The sequence below is a fragment of the Ambystoma mexicanum genome, chromosome 5q (genome assembly GCF_040938575.1).
Source record: "Ambystoma mexicanum isolate Mex_15411 chromosome 5q, UKY_AmexF1_1, whole genome shotgun sequence".
In the NCBI taxonomy this organism is placed as follows: domain Eukaryota; kingdom Metazoa; phylum Chordata; class Amphibia; order Caudata; family Ambystomatidae; genus Ambystoma; species Ambystoma mexicanum.
Window position 1 is genome coordinate 518,609,342 of NC_090933.1, and position 20,438 is coordinate 518,629,779.

General features: G+C 44.4%; 1 protein-coding gene across 1 annotated transcript in view; it reads right to left on the reverse strand.

The window, feature by feature from the left end:
* Nucleotides 1–2,318: 2,318 nt before the first annotated feature.
* Nucleotides 2,319–20,438, reverse strand: part of LOC138497494 (ethanolaminephosphotransferase 1-like) — a 664,324-nt gene continuing 646,204 nt past the window's right edge. The window contains exon 10 of the mRNA XM_069621021.1: nucleotides 2,319–9,612. Within this exon, the coding sequence (XP_069477122.1) occupies nucleotides 9,547–9,612 (66 nt within the window). The 3' untranslated portion in view covers nucleotides 2,319–9,546. The remainder of the gene's footprint in view (nucleotides 9,613–20,438) is intronic.

Below are 20,438 nucleotides of genomic sequence, written 5' to 3' on the forward strand. Positions count from 1 at the left end.
TGAGGAAGGCGTGCAAGGGAAGACAGTTAATGCACACATTTAAAGCACACCTGAATGCGAATTTAAAAAAAGGCACTAAAATGCAGCACAAGATGTTGAATTCACAGACTTACAAGCACATCTAAGTGTGAAAAAGGCACTAAAATGCAGCACAATCTGTTGAATTCACAGACTTACAAGCACACCTAAGCGCAAATTAAAACATCGGCACATAAAACGGGCGCATTAGCCTTCATATTGACCCTATGGGGTTGGGGGAGTGGGGTGTAGGGCTGGGGGTGGCGGGCAGGGTGCATAGGTACTCTGCTATCTGTGGTTTACTTTCAATGGTTTAAGCGCTATGTATGTAATGGTGCTCCATGTTGCAACTAACTTAAATAAAGTTGTTAAAAAAGGCACTAAAATGCAGCCCAAGATGTTGAATGCCCAGACTTACAAGCACACCTAAGTGCGAATTTAAAAAAGGCACTAAAATGTAGAAGAAAGAATGAAAGCAGTAAAGCAGATAAAACAGTTCACGTGGTCCAGGAAATACGTAGAGGGGTGTAATTAGTCAGACCAACAGTCAGAGCATACAGGCTATTTGCAGTTGAAGAAAGAGGGGAAGGGAGGCATGAGGACTGAGCACATTTACCAGTCCAGGCAAAGAAACTGAACAAAATCCCCCAATTCCTCAAGAGATTCCCAAGCAGACCCATACGGCAATTCTTTCTTAGAGCGCGCCTCAATCTTATGCACACCAATGAAATTCTCCAAATCAGAGGCCAATCTGCATCGAAAACTTGTAGACTGTGCAAAAAAGTGACCAAACGGAATCAGTTCGTCACCTGATAACCACCTGCACGGTGATGGCCGAAATACGACTTGCATACCTACGACCGGTGCTTGAAACATACGCCTTTGCGGAAGAAGAAGAGTGGTGGCCGCACCTAATCAGCAGTGATAAAACATCTTGGACAATCACCACGGCCAAGATCCTTTAAGCAGCACTCGAAGAATGTAACAAACTGTCAAGCGAAAGCTCTGCGGCCTCTCTCTTCTGATAATAAAGAAAAGAGCCACATCTACAGAAACACAGATTGGCCTCTGTAATACCTCGGAATCTCTTTTGAACACACTTTCAACGCACGACTCTTGTAAAATCTATTTACTTAGATAAACACAAGTAAAAATATATATATATATATATTTCTTAAAATACATCCATAAAAATATCTAACAATTAATTTGTTATGATTATCTGTCAATCTTTTTTGCTATTACTATCCACAAATTCACACAAGTACATAATATTCCCAGATCTTCTCTAATTCATGATTTCATTCCATATGGCTTCATCATTATAATGATTTTGTTGTAAAGTGTGTATTAATAAGGGATGCCCTAATCTAAAATAAGGCAAGTGGAGTAGCAGGTGTTCAGTTGTTTTAAGGGAGCTATTTGATCAAATAAATCTACAGCAATGTGAATCACATGGTATACCATTCCATGCTCCTGTTATCTCCAATACTTATAAAAAATTGGGTCTCAATTTCAAATATACGCAGCTCTTAGAAAGACAAGAAAACATCCCAACATATCTAGTTTGACAACCTAATATAGGCATGTACTTAAGATATTCAATCAAATGTATTTCATTTTTTATTTTCCTAAAGTTAAGTTGACGTTTCAATTAATTCTAACTGAATGTTTTGTCTTGATATAAGTGGGTCACTGCCATTTAGACATGCCACATTAATTTCACCTAATAATTTCACACAAGCCTTACCATAATCAGAGTTAAAAAGGGTCTCTTTTATCCTAAAATAAAGTGTCTCTGGAGGAGCATGATGCATTTTTAAGTATTTATTTAAGGCCCTCATTTCAGCCAATTGTTGAAAGAGATAAGTCTTAGATCTAGTCGTATATATTCTAATGGGGTGAATATAGGTAGGTCTAGTGAGGGTCTCCACCATTTAGCTTCCATTTTTCCAATGGAACAGTCATTTTGAAAAGCCCAATATGTGTAGCCATAAAATAATAAAGAAACTATGTTTGACCTGTATAATTGAAATAGTGGGCAACGTTGATAAGTCTTCCGAAAGATGTTCCCACCAATAATATGTTAATTCACATTATTGAATAGAACTGAAGTTTTGCATTAATGAATGTAACAATTTTTTAAATTATATTTACAAACATATCTTGGACGTTTCGCTCAATAACGACAGTATTGACTTGGCCTCCAGAATTAAGTTAAATGGATTCTGCCGTTTCTAAATTGACGCTGTAGAAATTCTTCTAAGAGATAAAAATCCAGTTCTGAAAGGACAACTAAGTTATTGTCACATTTTTATTTTATTAAAAAACATTGGATTATTCAAATTACATTCAAAGGAGTAGTAATAGTTACATAACAAACATTTGCATAATGCAGGTTTAGATTACTGTAATTAAATAACATTATTCCTTGCCCATACTGTATTCAAATGTGAGCTTCATTTCAGTATGGACATCGGTATCACTTGCCTGCTTCAGGATTAAAAGCATGAACTTTATACAATCACAACACATGTCACATGTCACATGGTCAAACATAAACACAAATGTATGCCACGTGTTGGCATAGAGAAGCTGTTGACAAAATCAAAGATTAAAAATGATAATGCAGTATTCAAATATCAATTAATTGGTTCATAGAAAAATAGGTAAATGGTGCTGGGATCTCATTGTAAAATTGTATTTGTATACTGTTTTTATAAATGGAGTGTGTTTTATACTTTCCAGTCACTTTTTTTATAAGACTGTTGATATATTTCTTACTGAAAAACTCAGAGCTTTCTAAGATAACATACGAAAATTCCATCAGAATGTACCAAATAACAAAACTACATTGTTTTGGGTGGTGTCCACATTTACCAAGAGTGTATAATTCTATTTATATTTTCTTTTGAATAAGCAGTCTCAACCTACCTTTTACATTAATTCAATTCACTTTTGATGGGATTGGGCACAATAGTCTAAAATCTATGAAATATGTATTTTTGTTTTCACCACAATTTGAGTGTGATGTTAGCCTGTGATACCTATGAAGAACAATAATGCTAAACATGGCATGAACAGTCAAGCGAATAACAAGATTTTCCTACGATCATGACTCTTTAATACAGTAGTGTGAATATGAATCAACTAATGAGAGGGTCTCCGCCCATATATAGGCAAAATGTGACAGTGGATTGGTCCATAGCAAGCCTGTTGTTAGGGAGAAGTTCTGGCTGCTGTAACAAATGTCCTTTGCCTGCTGATGTCATACCCAGAGTGCCTTACCTGCAGGAAATGGAGAGGGGGCAGGAGGTTTAGGAGCCCTAGCAAAATTCAAGATGATGAGATCCTTCTCTAGATTGGCACTTTCTCATGGGCAATTCTAACTCCACTCCTGCCTCTCTCTGCTTACTTCAAAAGAACACCAATAATCAACACACTGGTGGGAAGTGGCCATTGAAGTGACAGGGCTTTCTTTGAAGCACCCATTCCCAGAGGACTTTGCAGGGTTTGTCCCTGTTCCTTAGGAAAAAGGTGGTAACTCTTCCCAAGGGGATCAAAGAGAGGGCTTCCTGAGCAAGAATCAACATGGTTGTTGTTGGAACACCCAGCCTAGATAGCTTAATACACACCAGGCCCTGGCATGAATGAGTCACTGTCCACAATGCTGACAACAGTATGAGATCAATTGCTTGTGGCTGTATAATTGTTTAATCACAGAAGCCATCATGTCAAAATCTAGACATGTCTTATATCTATTTATTATAAATTCACAACAGACTATTGGGTTCAAACAATTATCCGATTTTAAAGTCACTGTTCATTTTCAAAAGTTTTCTGATTTTTATTGCAAGAAAGAATGTATGAATTAGAATAACTTGAGTTCTATACATTCCACCTAGAAATATTTGGAATGGCATCTTGCTGGGGATATATTAATGATCCCTCTCAATTGGAGACTTCTGCCACATTTGTAGCATATTTAGCAACCAAACTAAGGATTACATTTTTTTTGTGAACAAACCAGCATGACACCTTTCGAAAGTGAAGCCCCATTACAGCTAGATATGTTGATGGCATGCCGATTACTCATGCCAAGCAGCAGGTATACAGGGTGTGTCTTGCATGTGGATGTTGGAAAGTTCAAAAAAGCACCCAATGGCCGGCAGGCCCATGTAGGTAAAAACTCACCCGTTTGGTAAACACAGAGTGATATCTGAAAGTGAGACTGTTTATCAAATCCTATTTGTCTGGCAGAATACATTGCAAGAGATCCTAAAATGTAAAAAGAAAATCTGGGAGTGTCCACCTAGCAGATGGAAATCCGACACTGTGATCATGATGAATTAAATATTTTTTATAAGACAATCTTATTCATTTGAATGGAAAACATAACAAGTTGCAACACTTTCCTATGTGCCCACATTGAAAAAAACACAGAGAAGATGAAGGTTGCACCAAGTCCCGGTTGTGATGAATCCTGCAGATTCCTCACTAAGACCCTACCTAAAGTCTTCTCCCAGGTGGACCGGGAAAGGCAGACACTTTCTGATCCCGACCTTGGGGTGGTCTTCTGCAGGAGGATAACCTGGGAGGAGAAAGGGCCCAGGGGAATAAGAGGACTCCGCTGGATGAGACACAGTTTTTATCGTCTTCCAGAGAAGATTTGTCAATGATATCAAAGTCTGAAATGCCTTGTTGCCAGAGAGAGTTTTTTATTTCCCCAATTGAACATCTTAATGTGGGTTAAAGCATTCATCGACCCCTAAGCATTGGAAGAAATGAAAACCCCTTTAAAAGCATGGAGGCTCATAAAATTAAAAGCTGCCCTGTTCCCCAAAGGAAGAGTGAGGAAAAGTCTGAAAACAACACCAATTAAGACTTTAAAAATCGTAATTCCTCAGCAAAGTCAAGTCTGTTAAATGATCCTTGTGATATTCCCTTAAGGAATTTAATTAGGAAAAGAAATGAGCATGAAAACAACATTCCCCTTAGTAAAACTGATTTGTGTATTATGGACTGCAAGTCCCATAATCCCCAAGGTACTGGGACGAAGAAGACAGCTGCAGAGGAGAAAAACTGCAAAGTGCAGCTTGTTAAGGGAAATGACCCACACCCAAGGGAGACTGGGAGGCTTAAAAGGCCCCCTCAGGTGAAGGCCAGGAGAGTGAAGGAGGAAAAGAGCAGTAGTCATAGGTGGAGGAGTTGTGAACTATCCATGTTGCAGCAGAAGCAGTGGCTAGATGAGAAGGAAGAGGCCAGGACCACTGTCGAGTGCAAGGAGGAGCCGGCCCCAAGAGGGTCTTCCCCTCCAGAAGCTTGAATTGCAGAGGTCGCACAGCACAAATGGCATTGGAGAGAGAAGCTTGCCCCATGGGGACCTGTATTGCAGAGGGTTTGCAGCAGGAATCGAAAGTTTGAAATGGTTCCCCCTTGGTAAGGCTGTTTCCGGTGGCAGGCGAGCACCAAGAGTTTTTGGAGTAGAGGAAGCTCTGTGTTGCAGTGACGCGGACAGTGGCAGACTCAACGTTGCAGATTGCCTCACCACGAGACGACGCTGAGAAGGAGGACATGGGAGCAGCGAGGGAAACAGACACACACCTCATACCCAGTAAGTTCAGCAGGCAATTGTGACCCTGCAGTGCTCTGTGACCTCTCACATGCTCAGAACAGGTACTTGAATAATAAAAAAAATACGCTTAGATAGAAAACATTGAAAGAAGGCGCTTATGAATCCTGTACTGACAACAAGCAGTGAAAGCAGTATTTTGTGAAACAACTTGACTGTGATTTTAAGCATAGAGGGTTGTGTGAGAGCCAGCAGCAACAGGTGACAATACTCTTGGAACCTTACACAAACCATCATTGCCCAAGCCTAAAGAAATCCAAAACAAGGCAATTCAAAATTAAACCATATTGCCAAAGTCAAGATGGGGCGAATAGAAATCCAAAAGTTTGTAAAGTGTGTTGCCCATGTTTAAATAAGTACATAGACAAAGCTGGCAAAAAACCACATTACCAAAGCCAAAGAAGAGATCAAGTGAGATCATATTATTGTCAGTGTTCGGTTAATGAAGAATTGGGGAAGCAAGAGTGGCAAGAAGGCTGCCCTTCTGGTAAAGGAGATTGAGAAAGAGTGCAGCATAACTTGCAGAGCTCTTGGAAATCACAGAGGTGTAATAAAGAGCATCAATGTGAATCTTGTCTTCCCTGAAGAAATTCTCAAATGTGGTGTTGTGAAACAAGAGACATTGTGACGTTGTTGTAAACTCAACACTATATACTGTTCGGGCACGGGAGTATACCCGAGCAGAGCACGTTTGAAGTAATAGGCCTGGCATGGGAATAAACCAGGTGTAATTGAAGTAGTAGGCCTGGCATGAAAGTAGACCATGTGGAAGTTGCAGAAGTCTATGAGGTAGTGCTCACGAATCATCCTGACAAACTTTAATTTCTAAAGAAGGTGTTGTATAAACTGCTACAGAGGTGTATAATTGTTTCTAAACAAGTATGTTGTTGAAGAATAATTTTGACAAAGACAGTTTTTGTTCATTCTACTGAATTCAGGAATTGTTCTGGGTTTATGCAAAGAAGATTGTTTTCCATACATTTACAAGTGGAAGAGAAAGAAACATTGTTGATCGATTCTGAACTGCTCGAACTTTTTGTTGCAAAGGAACTGCATTGGAACTTTAATACAAGACAGGATTTCCTTATTCATTTGGAACTGTTCAATCTAATCCTGCTTGGATCTGGGGAAGGGGAATTCACCCAGATTATAAGGAAAGACAGTTGCCATACGGTTAATCTAACTTTTATATTTGTGGCTTTTGAATTGCCATATATAGTACCTTGTTGAATTCATGTATGTATAAATGTGAGGGACAGCAACCTTTAGTTGGAGTGTTTTCCTTAGTTTATTTTAGGCAGCGAGATCCTCTTCAGTGTAGGGATAGTGAAGCATGTATCCAACCTTCTAAGTTAAATATATGGCGTCTTTTGAAAAACCTTCACAAAGTTGTCAGCCACACATTCTGACCCCTCACACAGTCTGCCATGATCAAGTCACAAATACCTGGAAATACACAATAGAAACTCACTGTTAAAAAAAGACGGTCAGCCACACAATGTGTAGCAGTTTACCTACCAAAACGAAAATGCTCATATTCACTGGTTTCAGAGAGGACATGAATAGATCAGCTTTATTTTAATATTTCTTTTAAGAAACTTGGAATTGGGCACGCTTTGGTGATACATTAGTCAAAAGAACTCATTCATCATTGGAGATATTGTAAACCTATGTGCTGAGTGATACTCGGGGGAAACTCGATGGCAGAACAATATGCTTTACATTTCTAGGTCTATGAGAAGGTTGCCTCTGAGATGTTCTCCATTGTAATGAAGACACAAAGAACCAAAGCCCAGAAGGGTATGGAGAAATAGGAATCAGACATGCAATTGGTGAGAACGAACGATGGAGAGTCAAACATCAGTAGTCGAGCGATGTCCCTATGAACTATGAATACAGAATTATGCAGTGTCCATTTTCTTATGGAGTGCAAAACAGCCCCAGACAAAAATAGAATGGATTCAGGCAGCTTGAAGCTATGGCCTAGATGTCAACATGAGGTTCTGAGCATCCTACTATTCCCCTGAGAGTCTTATGCTGTGAGACACAGAAATAATGGAGGGAAGGTGTTTATAGTCTAGGCAAAATAACGGAGAAGACGATGGCGCCACGAACGTCGTTGAGCTGCCTTCTTGGGCTTTTCTGAAGATCGGGAAATCTGGAAGGACACTGTTAGGGTAACTGGTTCTGACTTCTAATAGAAGGGCAGCAAGGAACTGAATACGGTCAATAGCCAAACATATACCACTGCTCAAATATTTAACGATATGCAATGGAACTGGAAGGCAGCGAGCAGGAGCTATTTGTAGGATACCCCACATCCTAAGATATATGAACTGAATTTTAAAGTTCTGGGGAGGATTTCCACAGAACCAAAGGTCATACATGTCAAGAGATTCAAGATGCCGCAAATATATTAAATATTCGACGAGTCATGAATTCATAAATATGATGCTTAGCACTGTGGCGTATGATGCTGATAAATATAAACTTTATAAAAATGTCCACCTTGCAAACTCAGATGACTGGTTTTTACAGCATCTGGTCTATAGTTTCCAACTTTAGGATGCAAGAAACTATTGTCAAACTTTGGTGCATTGATTTTCTATAACCAGGTTCATCTCAAGAACAGTTGGCTCAGGCTGGTTATATATTTTGTTTAATGCCCTGCCCTTAGACCTCCCTCCTGTTGGACACTAGCAAAACCTAATCGAAACATCTTCAGATTATGACGACACATATCATGTGTGGGTGAAGCAATCCCGTTTTCGGTTTTGTGTGCAAATGTGTCTGAAACCAGTCGTTCGGAATTGCAAGCCATTTGCATAGCATAGTGGCGCAAATAAAGTAATTTCAAAGCACCTCCAGCCTGACCCCTAGATGTCAGGGTTGTCATTGCAACAGCAATACTATTTTTCTGCCGCTTCAGACTCTGTTTGAGATTCACATGAAATGCCTGGTCTGCCAACTAGTTGTTGGTCCATAGTTTTACTAGAAGTTAGACACCGGCAAGGGCACTGGCAGAATATTATTGCAGTATTTGGGCTACAGACTACCCTGAATGCTCCTTCTTGCTAAGGGTGGGCTAGTGATTTAAATGCAAGCATGCATCGTTGCATGCTACAGTTACAGTGGTTAGAATAGTTCAACGCACTGAACACATGGTTGTATACAGCCTCCCCGGGGTGTTGCTAGGTCTGGAAAAGATCCGGGGCTACACTAATGTCGGGATTTTTGGGACTCGGGACTAGCTAGCCTTTTGGTTGTAGACCCTGAGCTTCTATTCGGGCTACAACCAAAAGACCTGGGGCTATAGCCCCCTAATACCCTCCCTAGCAACGCAAAGTACCCCAGCACTCTCAGAGTACATCAGTATCCTGTGTGTTAAGTGTGGTGTACAGAAGGGCTTGTGTTAAAATCTGTGCGCCGCTGACACAGGTTTGTAGGGTTCGCCTCATAGTTGATGTGGCAAAATGTGCAGCGCCGAAAGTAGCGATAAATCGGGCTAGACTGTTAAAAGACTTTAAAGAACACATGGATTGGCTTAGACAGTATGACAGATGAAAGAACATGAATATGCCATAAACTCCTCCGTCCAGATGGCTAGTAATGAAGAGAACTAAAGAATAATAAAACAAGGACAATGCGGAAGTGGGTATTTAGACCACTCCATACAGCCTCTCAGCACGCAGACGTCCCTTGTACAGTCTGGAGAGGCACATTATCAGACTGCGATGACTGGATGCACTGTCAAACCTTAGAGCAGTTCAGTAGCAGAACAATGGGCCGTTCATTTTGAGAGCACAGGATCACAAGTCAGGCGGAAGTGGTGCCAGCGTTTGCGTCGGGTCACGAGCTCGGAAGGAATGCTCGGCGGTGATAGGCTACGTCGACTGTCACTCTCCAACGCGCATCTTTGTGGAAAAGACGTGAATGCTGAAGTGCCGACTCAGTTGCCTTCCCTGAAAGAAAACACAAAGAGGGTGTTGAGGGCCTCACCATAAGAGTTTACCATGAAAAGGAATCAACTATCTTCTATGTTTTTAGCAACATGCAATTGACATCCAAGGGAACATTCCTATGGGATTAGGAATAAAAAACAGATGTACATAAAAATGCCTGTGTGTGAACACTGCCTGCAGCAGATGCCGCCAGCGACATTCCCATTTGGCACACCTATAAGCCGAAATTGCTGCATTAGAGTGCAGATAGGGAGAAATGTCATGAGGTGGGACACACAATCAGTAGGTGTTGTTTGGTTATTTGCCCGCCCATTCATTGTCCATGGTCATGCTAATCCCTATGGCCATTCCCACCAATTCCTGCCTCTTCCCACCCAAAGCACCTCCTAATGGGAACTCTTTGAACTCGCTTTAATCAAGCCTTACCATCAAACTTTGCACTCGAAGTGCCTGCCAGTGTTTTTTCAAATCACTCTTCTGGGAGTTAATGATTTAATTGGGTTTGTAAACCCGCTACTGGTCTAATAAAACTGTCTTACCCAGTCTGCCTTGAATCACTTGATTTATAAGCACTGAAGTCCTGTTAAAAAGAAGCATTGACAAAACCAACAGTATTAGGCATTTATCAGGCACTGCTATTAGATGCCCAGGTGCTCACCCCCATATGCACCTGCGACCATCAATGGCCAGTTAATACCATGCCTACACAAAAGCCCAAACTGTTGCATTGCCAATGCTTGTTTTTAATTCACATGGAGGTATTCCCCTACCTCCTCCGCACCAAACCCCCTGACTTTTATCCCCTGTATGGGGAAGGTGAAAGAGAATATAGAATTCACATTTATTTTTATTTTGGCCACATTCACACATCGGTCAACAGACCTAATATGAAAATTTAGCGTACACTGATAATAACTTTAAGGAAAAATAATATATTTATGGGCTTCAAACTCAGCATAGCGTTATAACACTGGGAAATGGTGCCATTGTTGACAATGTGCCAGTAGCAGGTGTTCACCACTGACACAATGGGCGTTCTTGGCCGATTTCTCCCATCACAAGTGTGGGCCGCTGCCACAGGCTCCCTCTTTAGCTTTCCTCCCACCTGACAAGGAAGCAAGGTTTCCCCTGTTGCCCCCTCCTGGTAGGTGTTGGGGGAGATGGGCTATGTGGCATGCATGGAAGCTGGCAAGATTGGGCTTTACTGTGGTCCTGGGCACGAAAGACGCACCCTACCCATCTTAGGATTTCCTAGGTACGGGCTTGCTGTATGGTGAACACGATGTATTTGTCCAGCTAAAGAACAATGTCATAAAGGAATTGAAGCCTTGTGCACGCAGGTTCTAATGTGTTATACCAGCCCTTTGCTTTGGCATGTGCCCTTGGCTCCACCTCTGGCCCTCAATCCATATGCAGGCCTTTAGCACCTTTTGCAGCTTACCCCTGGAAAGTAACCCATCATAATTTCCCAATAGAAAGCGCTCTACTATAGTCTTATAGACTGATAGAGGGGTCATTATCATAGCATAATGACCTGTCACCAAGTTATGGCCATAAGTTAGGGAAGGGTTATCATCCCAAGCTATAAATATCCTGTCCAAGGTCTATAAGGCTACTAGCACATGGTGGTAGTAGCAATACATGTTGTGGGGGTGAAGTCAAAAATGTTACTTTAAGAGTGAGTAAAGTAGACAAACTGAGTTAGTAAATTAAATGTGGTTGTATTTTAAAGTATTTAAATAACATGGCTGTCTTCATAGGTTATGCATTTTGATTGCAATTTATTTGCACTGGAACAGGCTTAACATGGTCATGCATTAGTAAAATGTAAAAGTAAACAGTTTCTCTATATGGAAGTGGAAGCATTTTCCAATGTTTTAGTTTTAAATACCACACTGCAGTCAAAAAAGGTCCTCCCAGACAGTAAGTTTACTTAAAAAAAAATCTGGTCTGGAAATTGCATTTTTGTTTCCCTGTCTCCTTCTGAAGACAGAATGTCCCGAATGCAGTCAATATCAGTAGTTATTGACTGCAGTCTAAAATCCTGGGTACTCTTATAGAGTAAGTGGGCCCAGAGATTTCCATGCATACTGAGGTCTGTGGTGTTTTGCTATTAGTGCTCTTGCTTTCCTAGAGTAAGCGCATCCAGAGGTTGGCAAGCATAGTGAGTTCAGTGGCATTTCACTGTCGGTGCTCTTTCTCTCCTAGAGAGATCGTGTCAAGAAATATCTATGCATAGAGAGTTCTGTGGTGTTCCACGGTTAGTGTTCTTGATCTTTTAGAGTGAATGCATTCTGAGCTTGGCATGCATGTGTCATTCTGTAGCTTTCCAATGTTAGTACGGTTGCTCTCCAAGTGTGGGTGCATCCAGATTTTGGCATGCATAGTGAATTCTGTGGCTTTCCAATGTTAGTGCTTTTGCTCTTCTAGAGTGAGTGCATCCAGATTTTGGCATGCATAGTGAATTCTGTGGCTTTACAGTGAGAGTGCTTTTGCCCTCCTAGTGTGGGTGCATCCAGATTTTGGCATTTGTAGTGAATTATGTGGCTTTACAGTGTTAGTGCTTTTACTCTCCTAGTGTGGGTGCATCCAGACTTTGGCATATATAGTAAATTGTGTGGCTTTCCAGGGTTAGTGTTTTTGCTCTCCTAGAGCCTGTGCATCCAGACTTTGGAATGCGTAGTGTATTCTGTGGCTTTCCAGGGTTAGTGTTTTTGCTCCCCTAGAGTGGGTGCATCCAGACTTCGGCGTGCGTAGTGAATTCTGTGGCTTTCCAGTGTTAATGCTTTGCTCTCCTAATTTGGTTGCATCCAGACTTTGGCATTTGTAGTGAACTCTGTGGCTTTACAGTGTTAGTGCTTTTTCTCTCCTAGTGTGGGTGCATCCATATTTTGGCATGCATAGTGAATTCTGTGGCTTTACAGTGCTAGTGCTTTTGCTCTCCTAGTGTGGGTGCATCCAGACTTTGGCATGCATAGTGAATTCTGTGGCTTTCCAGGGTTAGTGCTTTGCTCTCCTCGTTTGGTTGCATCCAGACTTTGGCATATGTAGTGAATTATGTGGCTTTCCAGGGTTAGTGTTTTTGCTCTCCTAGAGTCAGTGCATCCAGACTTTGGAATGTGGAGTGAATTCTGTGGCTTTCCAGTGTTAATGCTTTGCTCTCCTAATTTGGTTGCATCCAGACTTTGGCATTTGTAGTGAACTCTGTGGCTTTACAGTGTTAGTGTTTTTTCTCTCCTAGTGTGGGTGCATCCATATGTTGGCATGCATAGTGAATTCTGTGGCTTTACAGTGCTAGTGCTTTTGCTCTCCTAGTTTGGGTGCATCCAGACTTTGGCATGCATAGTGAATTATGTGGCTTTCCAGAATTAGTGCTTTGCTCTCCTCGTTTGGTTGCATCCAGACTTTGGCATATGTAGTGAATTATGTGGCTTTCCAGGGTTAGTGTTTTTGCTCTCCTAGAGTCAGTGCATCCAGACTTTGGAATGTGGAGTGAATTCTGTGGCTTTCCAGTGTTAATGCTTTGCTCTCCTAATTTGGTTGCATCCAGACTTTGGCATTTGTAGTGAACTCTGTGGCTTTACAGTGTTAGTGTTTTTTCTCTCCTAGTGTGGGTGCATCCATATGTTGGCATGCATAGTGAATTATGTGGCTTTACAGTGCTAGTGCTTTTGCTCTCCTAGTTTGGGTGCATCCAGACTTTGGCATGCATAGTGAATTATGTGGCTTTCCAGAGTTAGTGCTTTGCTCTCCTCGTTTGGTTGCATCCACACTTTGGCATATATAGTGAATTATGTGGCTTTCCAGTGTTAGTGCTTTTGCTCCCCTAGTGTTGGTGCCTCCAGACTTTGGCATGCTTAGTGAATTATGTGGCTTTACAGGGTTAGTGCTTTGCTCTCCTGGTTTGGTCGCATCCAGACTTTGGCATATATAAATTCTGTGGCTTTCCAGGGTTTGTGTTTTTGCTCCCCTAGAGTGGGTGCATCCAGACTTCGGCATGCGTAGTGAATTCTGTGGCTTTCCAGTGTTAGCGCTTTAGCTCTCCTAGCTTGGGTGCACCCAGACTTTGGCATGCGTAGTGAATTGTGTGGCTTTTCAATGTTATTGCTTTTGCTGTACTAGAGTGGATGCATCCAGACTTTGGCATGCATAGTGAGTTCGGTGGCATTTCACTGTTAGTGCCTTTGCTCTTCTAGAGTGGATGCATGCAGACTTTGAAATGCATAAGGAATTCTGTGGCATTCAGGTGTTGATGCTTTTGCTCCTCTAGAGTGAGTGCATCCAGACTTTTGCATGCATAGTGAATTCTGTGGCTTTCCAGTGCGAGTGATTTTGCTCTCATAGTGTGGGTACATCCAGACTTTGGCAATCATAGATTCTGTGGCTTTCCACTGTGTGTGCCCTTGTTCTCCTGAGTGAGTGTGTTTCTATGGCGTATCAGTATGGACTGGTCGGGTGCCACCAGTCCATTGTTTATACTGCCTGTTGCCATGGTGACTCCCGAAATGAGGCTAGGCCTTTTTCCAGCTATGGAGGCAGCCATCTTAACCTAGTTTTCGATCTCTCCTATCTCGGCCCCCGGTGCTCCATATATATATTTCTCATGTTGCCAGGGACTCCTAATCAGGTAGGTGTGTGATAATAACCCTTCCTGTTCCCTATCATCCCACTTAATTCTCTTAACCTCACCTTCTATATGTGCTCTGTTGGCTTGAGTACGTCATCCACAATCACGATCTAGCGTCCCTTCTCCAACACTATATCATGATCTGTCGACCTTTACACTCATATCCACTGAACAATCTATTTTCAAACATCCAAGGACATATACCATGTGTGCATTGGGTCATCGAGCCTTCACGGGCGCTATCTAATGTTGCAATAGTATCCCTTTGACTTAACAGGTCTGCGTGTACCTGATCATAAGCATATTTTGTTAATATTACACATGCCTCACCGCAATTCTAATTTTGTCATTCAACATTGCCTGAAGGACTTACTATGCTGATCAGAGACGGTTCCAAGCTGCTAATCCCATTGCCATGTATTATCATGGAGACATACGTTCATTCCATATGCCATTTCATTATGGTCCGTTAATGCACTTGAACTGACAGCCCATATTCTCACATTAAATCGAGAGCATTCTGATAAGTACATTATCAGGCCGATTCATGGAATTAATGAGCACCGAAAATCGCAGCGCAAGCATGCAAAAGCGTGTGAATCGCAGTGCAAGCGTGCGAAACCCGCGCACATCTATTCATGGAAGTCCGTGCGCGTTTAAATCCTGGGATGTGCGCTAAAATCGTGCGTGGCGCAAGCGGGCGCACACGTCATCACATGGCGTGCACTATGCGCACAGCGAAAGCGCACATAGCGCAGCGCACAAAACAAAAGTGGGCGCAACACGGGACGTAACACACGGAATGGGGAACAATGCATGAAAATGTGGGCGTTACGGGGGAAGTACAGGAGGTAAATGCGCGGAACGCCCACACGCGCGTCTACAACACGTATTCATGGAATCGAACAGGGGAAACGCGTGCGCCAAAAAAGACGCGCTAATCCGGAAACACGTACGCCAGCAGGAAGCAGGCGTACACGGCCCTGCGCAGCATAAAAGTGCGCGCAAACAACAAACAAGCTCAGACGCTACGATGAATATACCATTCCTCGCAGCAGTGGTCGTGGGACACTGCAGGAGGAGGAGGATAGCCAGGCCCAGAATTTTTACACCCAGGACCAGCCTTTTTGGGATGCCTGATGACCGGGTTTATGGGAGGTACAGGTTCCCACCACACATAATACTTGACCTGGTGAGTGAGTGGGAGGATGACCTCACATCACCTACCCTGTGCTCCCAAGCACTGAGCCCCTTGGAAAAGGTGCTCAATGTACTGCACTTCTTGGCCACTGGTTCATTTCAGCGGACAAGTGCCATAGTGGGGGGGGGGGTTCACAAGCCATGCAGCCACGCTGCCTACACCAGGTGTTGGTCATCATGACTGCACGCTCTTCAGTCCGCAGGCACATATACATGCCCAGAACACCTGCAGAAAGGCAGGCTGCCGTCCAGGACTTTTACGGGGTGCCACACTTCCCCAAAGTGCTATCTGCCATTGACTGCACCCATGTGGCTCTACGTCCTCCCAGGGCAACTCAGCACATCTATAGAAACCGCAAGCACTGGCATTCCATCAACGTGCAGGTAGTATGTGATGCCAAGGCAATCATCACCTCAGTATATGCCAGCTATCCAGGGTCCGCCCATGACAGTTTCATTTTCAGAATGTCACACCTAAACCGGGACCTAGAAGCTGGGCGGCATGGCGATACATGGCTGCTTGGTGAGTATAAATGTCTGTGCACATGCATGCATGTCAGATACTGAGTAATGTCACAACCCCACTAATGATACCCATCATCACCACCCCAGGGGACAGGGCCTACCCTCTGAGCACCCACATGATGACGCCAATTCGGAACCCCACCAAAAAACCCGAGGTAAGATACAACACAGCCCATATTGCAACCCGGGGCATAGTGGAGCGCACATTCGGAGTGCTCAAGTCACGCTTTCGCTCCCTTGACCACTCTGGTGGGCAGCTGCTATACGCGCCCCCAGTAGTGTGCAGGATCATAGTGGCAGCATGTGTCCTGCACAACGTTGCAACCCGCCGGGGCCTGCCGGTGGCCATGGTGGTGCCCCCACATCCCCAACCACATGCACGGGCGCTGCGCATGGGAGGGGAAAGGGCATGTGGTGAGGCAGCCCGTACGCAGCTGGTGGCTAATTACTTCACCTGAAATCAAACCCCTGTGTAGTGCACACAGCCCTGGCACATACCAGCTGACAATCAATGATGATGACATAAGGGACAGTCAACTGTCACAACCATACCAGCCTGAGATTGGTCACCTGGAAGTGTTACATTGTGTGCATCCCTACTTACTGAAAGACAACCAATGCTGTGTCACAAAAAGACACACATTTATGCTGCATGAATGACTACCCCCTTGCAAAATACAACATGAAAATAGTGTCATGTCACCAAACCCCTCCCCATCCCAGCTACCCAACACACCATGGCATGTCATGCAATGTGAAAGCAACCAAATGAATGCACAACACATGACACAAGTGTCACAAAGTGCACTGTCCCAAATGGAAACAGGCCACAGACAATATGCTCCCAGTAATCAATAACAAACAGCACACATGAACATATACTTACCAGCAACACAATACAGCAACACAGGATGAAACAGTGGCAAAATATGACAGTACAAAATCAAAGTAGTGCAAGTCTTACAACCTGAATAAGCCAGCACATCGACCCCTTCCAACTGCAGAGTGTTGCTGTCAGGCAAATGTGTCAGTGTACTGCATACAACATGAACTGCATCTGCAAAGGAGACAGCCTTGTGAAGACATGAAGAAGGCACCTGTGAATAAGGAGGAAGACATGGATGCACAAGCACATATCAATACACCATGCAGTGTTCAATACAACAACATTCCCCACTAGGGATGTCCACACAGTTTTTACTACAGACTGCCCACACAGCTCATGGGAGCCCAATGTCACTGTGCAAGTCACTGTCACTTGGTCACACACTTTGCAAGCCCATGGAAAGGGGAAGCAGGGGGGTGTGTGTGTCATGAACCCAGGCATCTAACCCAAACACAGGACAAGCCTGCATGTGCCCAGATGGAAAACATAGTGGATGCCCACGGGAGCCACACAAGGCAACACACTGTAAAAAAATAAATACAAAGATCAAAAATGGCCATGTGTGGACTAGGAGGGGGTGGGGCACCCAGGAGGTTCGAGGACAAGGTGCACACCAACACCCACCTGCGTGGATGTTGCAAAAAAAAAAAACCCTCCACTGGCTCATGGCCTGCACGGCTACGCCAATATGGGAGAACTGCTGTCGCTCTGTTCACCCTCTGCTGCTACATCAGGATGTGGCGGTGCTATGGGAGGCAGCCCACGCAAGCCCTGGTATGGTCCTCCATGGCAGCAAGCATGCGGGTGTGGAAGGTCTGGTTCTGGAGGATGATAGTACGGAGATCCCCATGCAGCACCTCATGGGTTGCCTGCATTTCTGCACGCATGGCCTCGCGTGATGCCCGGATCTCCTCACGAGTTGCCTGCAGCTCAGCTGAGAGCGAATGTGTGAGCTGCTCCAACTGCTGTTCTGACCTAAAATTTCGGGAAGTCTCAAGTTCACCCAGAGTCTCCCTGAGGAAATGGAGTTCTAACCTCAGGGCTTCCCTGTGGCCCTGTGACTCTACAGATATGGCTTCACGCAGAATCTCCAGTGCCGCTCGTCGGTCCCTGTTGGACGCCAACATGACTTCCCTGTGTGATTGGCAAATGGAGTCTGTTGCCTGCTGTTGTTGCTCCATCTGCCTTTCAGGGTGGAGAATGGAAGTGGCCACCCTCTCCATTTCCTGAGCCATCATTTCAACCAATGCTCCCTGGTGTGCTGCTATACTGTAAATGGAGTTTTCCCATACAGTATTGCCTGGTGGCGTACGGCCACCGCGTCGGTGGGCACCACACCTGTTTGGGGCAAGGCGATCTGCACCTTGCTGTGCTGGCACTGCCTGAGGCTGCAGGACTGCATTCCCCCTCTGATCTGCTGGCCCAGGAACAGGATCAGATGTAGTGGAGTGTGACCCTGCATCCGTAACCGCCAAAGGCGGAGTTACCAACACTGACATCCCCATAGAGGGGCCTACCCCCGGTGCAGGTGGGTTGGACAGAACAGCATCCCTGCCAGAAACACTCACCTGCGACAGCACATAAGTCCCACTGTCCGATTCAGCACATGAATCATAGAGGTCTGGGGAGGTGCACCTAGAGACACCCGTGGACAGTATGGTCTTCAGGAGGATAGGGTTTTCACCCACCACCACACCATGTCCTCCACTGGTGCCCGGTCGTGGCTGAGATTCCTCCTGGGTCTGCACCATCTCCTCCACCTCAACAGCATCAAGTGCGTCATCACCTGCAAAAACATGAAAGACAACAAATGGAAACAGGCATGAGCACCATAGCACACACATAGACCTGACAAGACAGAGATCCAGTACATGAACAACACATGTCCCACACGACTATAACCCTGGCATGCATGCACTGTCAATGAGTTGGAAGGGGAGGCAAAAAGCAGACACTGAGGACTCCAAGATGGAAAATCAACACATGTGCTAGCATTGGCATCACAGATTAGCCTGTGAGTGGCATGGACAATCCACATACATGACACATGCCAGCACACAGATGGCACGTAGCATAGCCATGGTACATTTGACAAATACAGCCATATGTCAGTGAATGAGTACTGTCACCCATCCATGTGAGATGGACATGATGAGATGAAAAATGCAAAATAGTGTGACAAAATACGCATGTGCCACACAGTGCAACACATCCAGTGTGCAATAATTCAGTGATGCAGGCAGATGGATACATCAATGGTTGGTCACCTCAACATGACAGGAAACAACAATCATGTTCCACATTCAAACAGGCCCCAAAAATTAATGTGAGCAGGCCCTTACTCAATCAGCCTGAATGGTCAAATCATTCCCATAACAAGGTAATAAATGGGGGCCAATGCGGGTTGTAATCTATGACAGAAGCATGTCACATATGTGGCATTAGGGCAGAAAAATGTGTTTCAAAAATGCGAGGTTTGAAACAATAAGGCTGAATGAACACTGAAAAATCAGAACAATGTTGTTGCAAGATGACAGTTCAAGGGCAACTGCACTAATGTGGCGCTAATTGGCTACTGTGGTCAGAAGGGATACTGTCATACCCAAACCCAAGGCTGGTGAATGGTTTGGAGGAAGCACATGGGTGACCCATACCACTCAGGAGTACACACCCTCACCTGGCACTCAATCATTACACATCACCCAAGAAACATACACATGGATTACACGCACTTGCATGGGCACTCACCGGACAATGCCTCATAATCTGGTAGGTCTCCCACACCTTGGATCTGCTCGTCTGTGACGAAGGTTCCAGCAACAGACTCATGTTCAGTGAGTTGGTCGTCCTCTGGTGGAGACCCACCGACAGTCACCAGAGTAGAGGCATGATTGGAAGCCAGCTTGTTATTTGCTCTGCTTTTAAGGTCATTCCACCGCTTGTAGCAATCATCAGCTGTGCGCCTCACAAATCCAAGGGCACTAATGTGGTCTGCGATGGTCTGCCAGTGGGCCCTACGTTGAGCAGTCGTAGTCTTACAGCCTGCAGTCACCAACATTTCACGGCTATGTGCCGACACATAGGCCACAAGTGCATCAAGTTCGGCATCATTGAAGCTAGGCTTCCTTGACGTACCGGAGTGTGTATCGTGTCTGGGGTCTCAGCCTGTAGTGCAAGAGCACCCTTCTTCTTCTTCTTGTAAGGTGGTGTGGATTCCGAGTGGCTTACGCCGCTCTGGTCAGTAGGGGCAGAAGCTCAGGTGGACTGGGTACTAGAAGCCTGTAAAGGCACAATGACTATAGGTCTTGGTGCAGGCATTGGCTGCAGGGTGATGTCGGCAGGGCCAACGTCGGTGTGATGGACCTGGACCAACACTGTCCCGGCTGGGAGACTCAGAGCTGGGGTGGATTTAGCTGCAGCTGCCCCTGCATTCTCCCCACCCTGCCTACTTGGGGCAGCAGATGACATTGCTGTCCCAGATCCACATGGCCTGGTGACAGCAACTTTCACCGCCACACGTGGATTAGGCTTGCTGACCTGGAAGTCAGCCTGGGAGTCATCTTGTGCCGGTTTAGGTGACAAAATGGG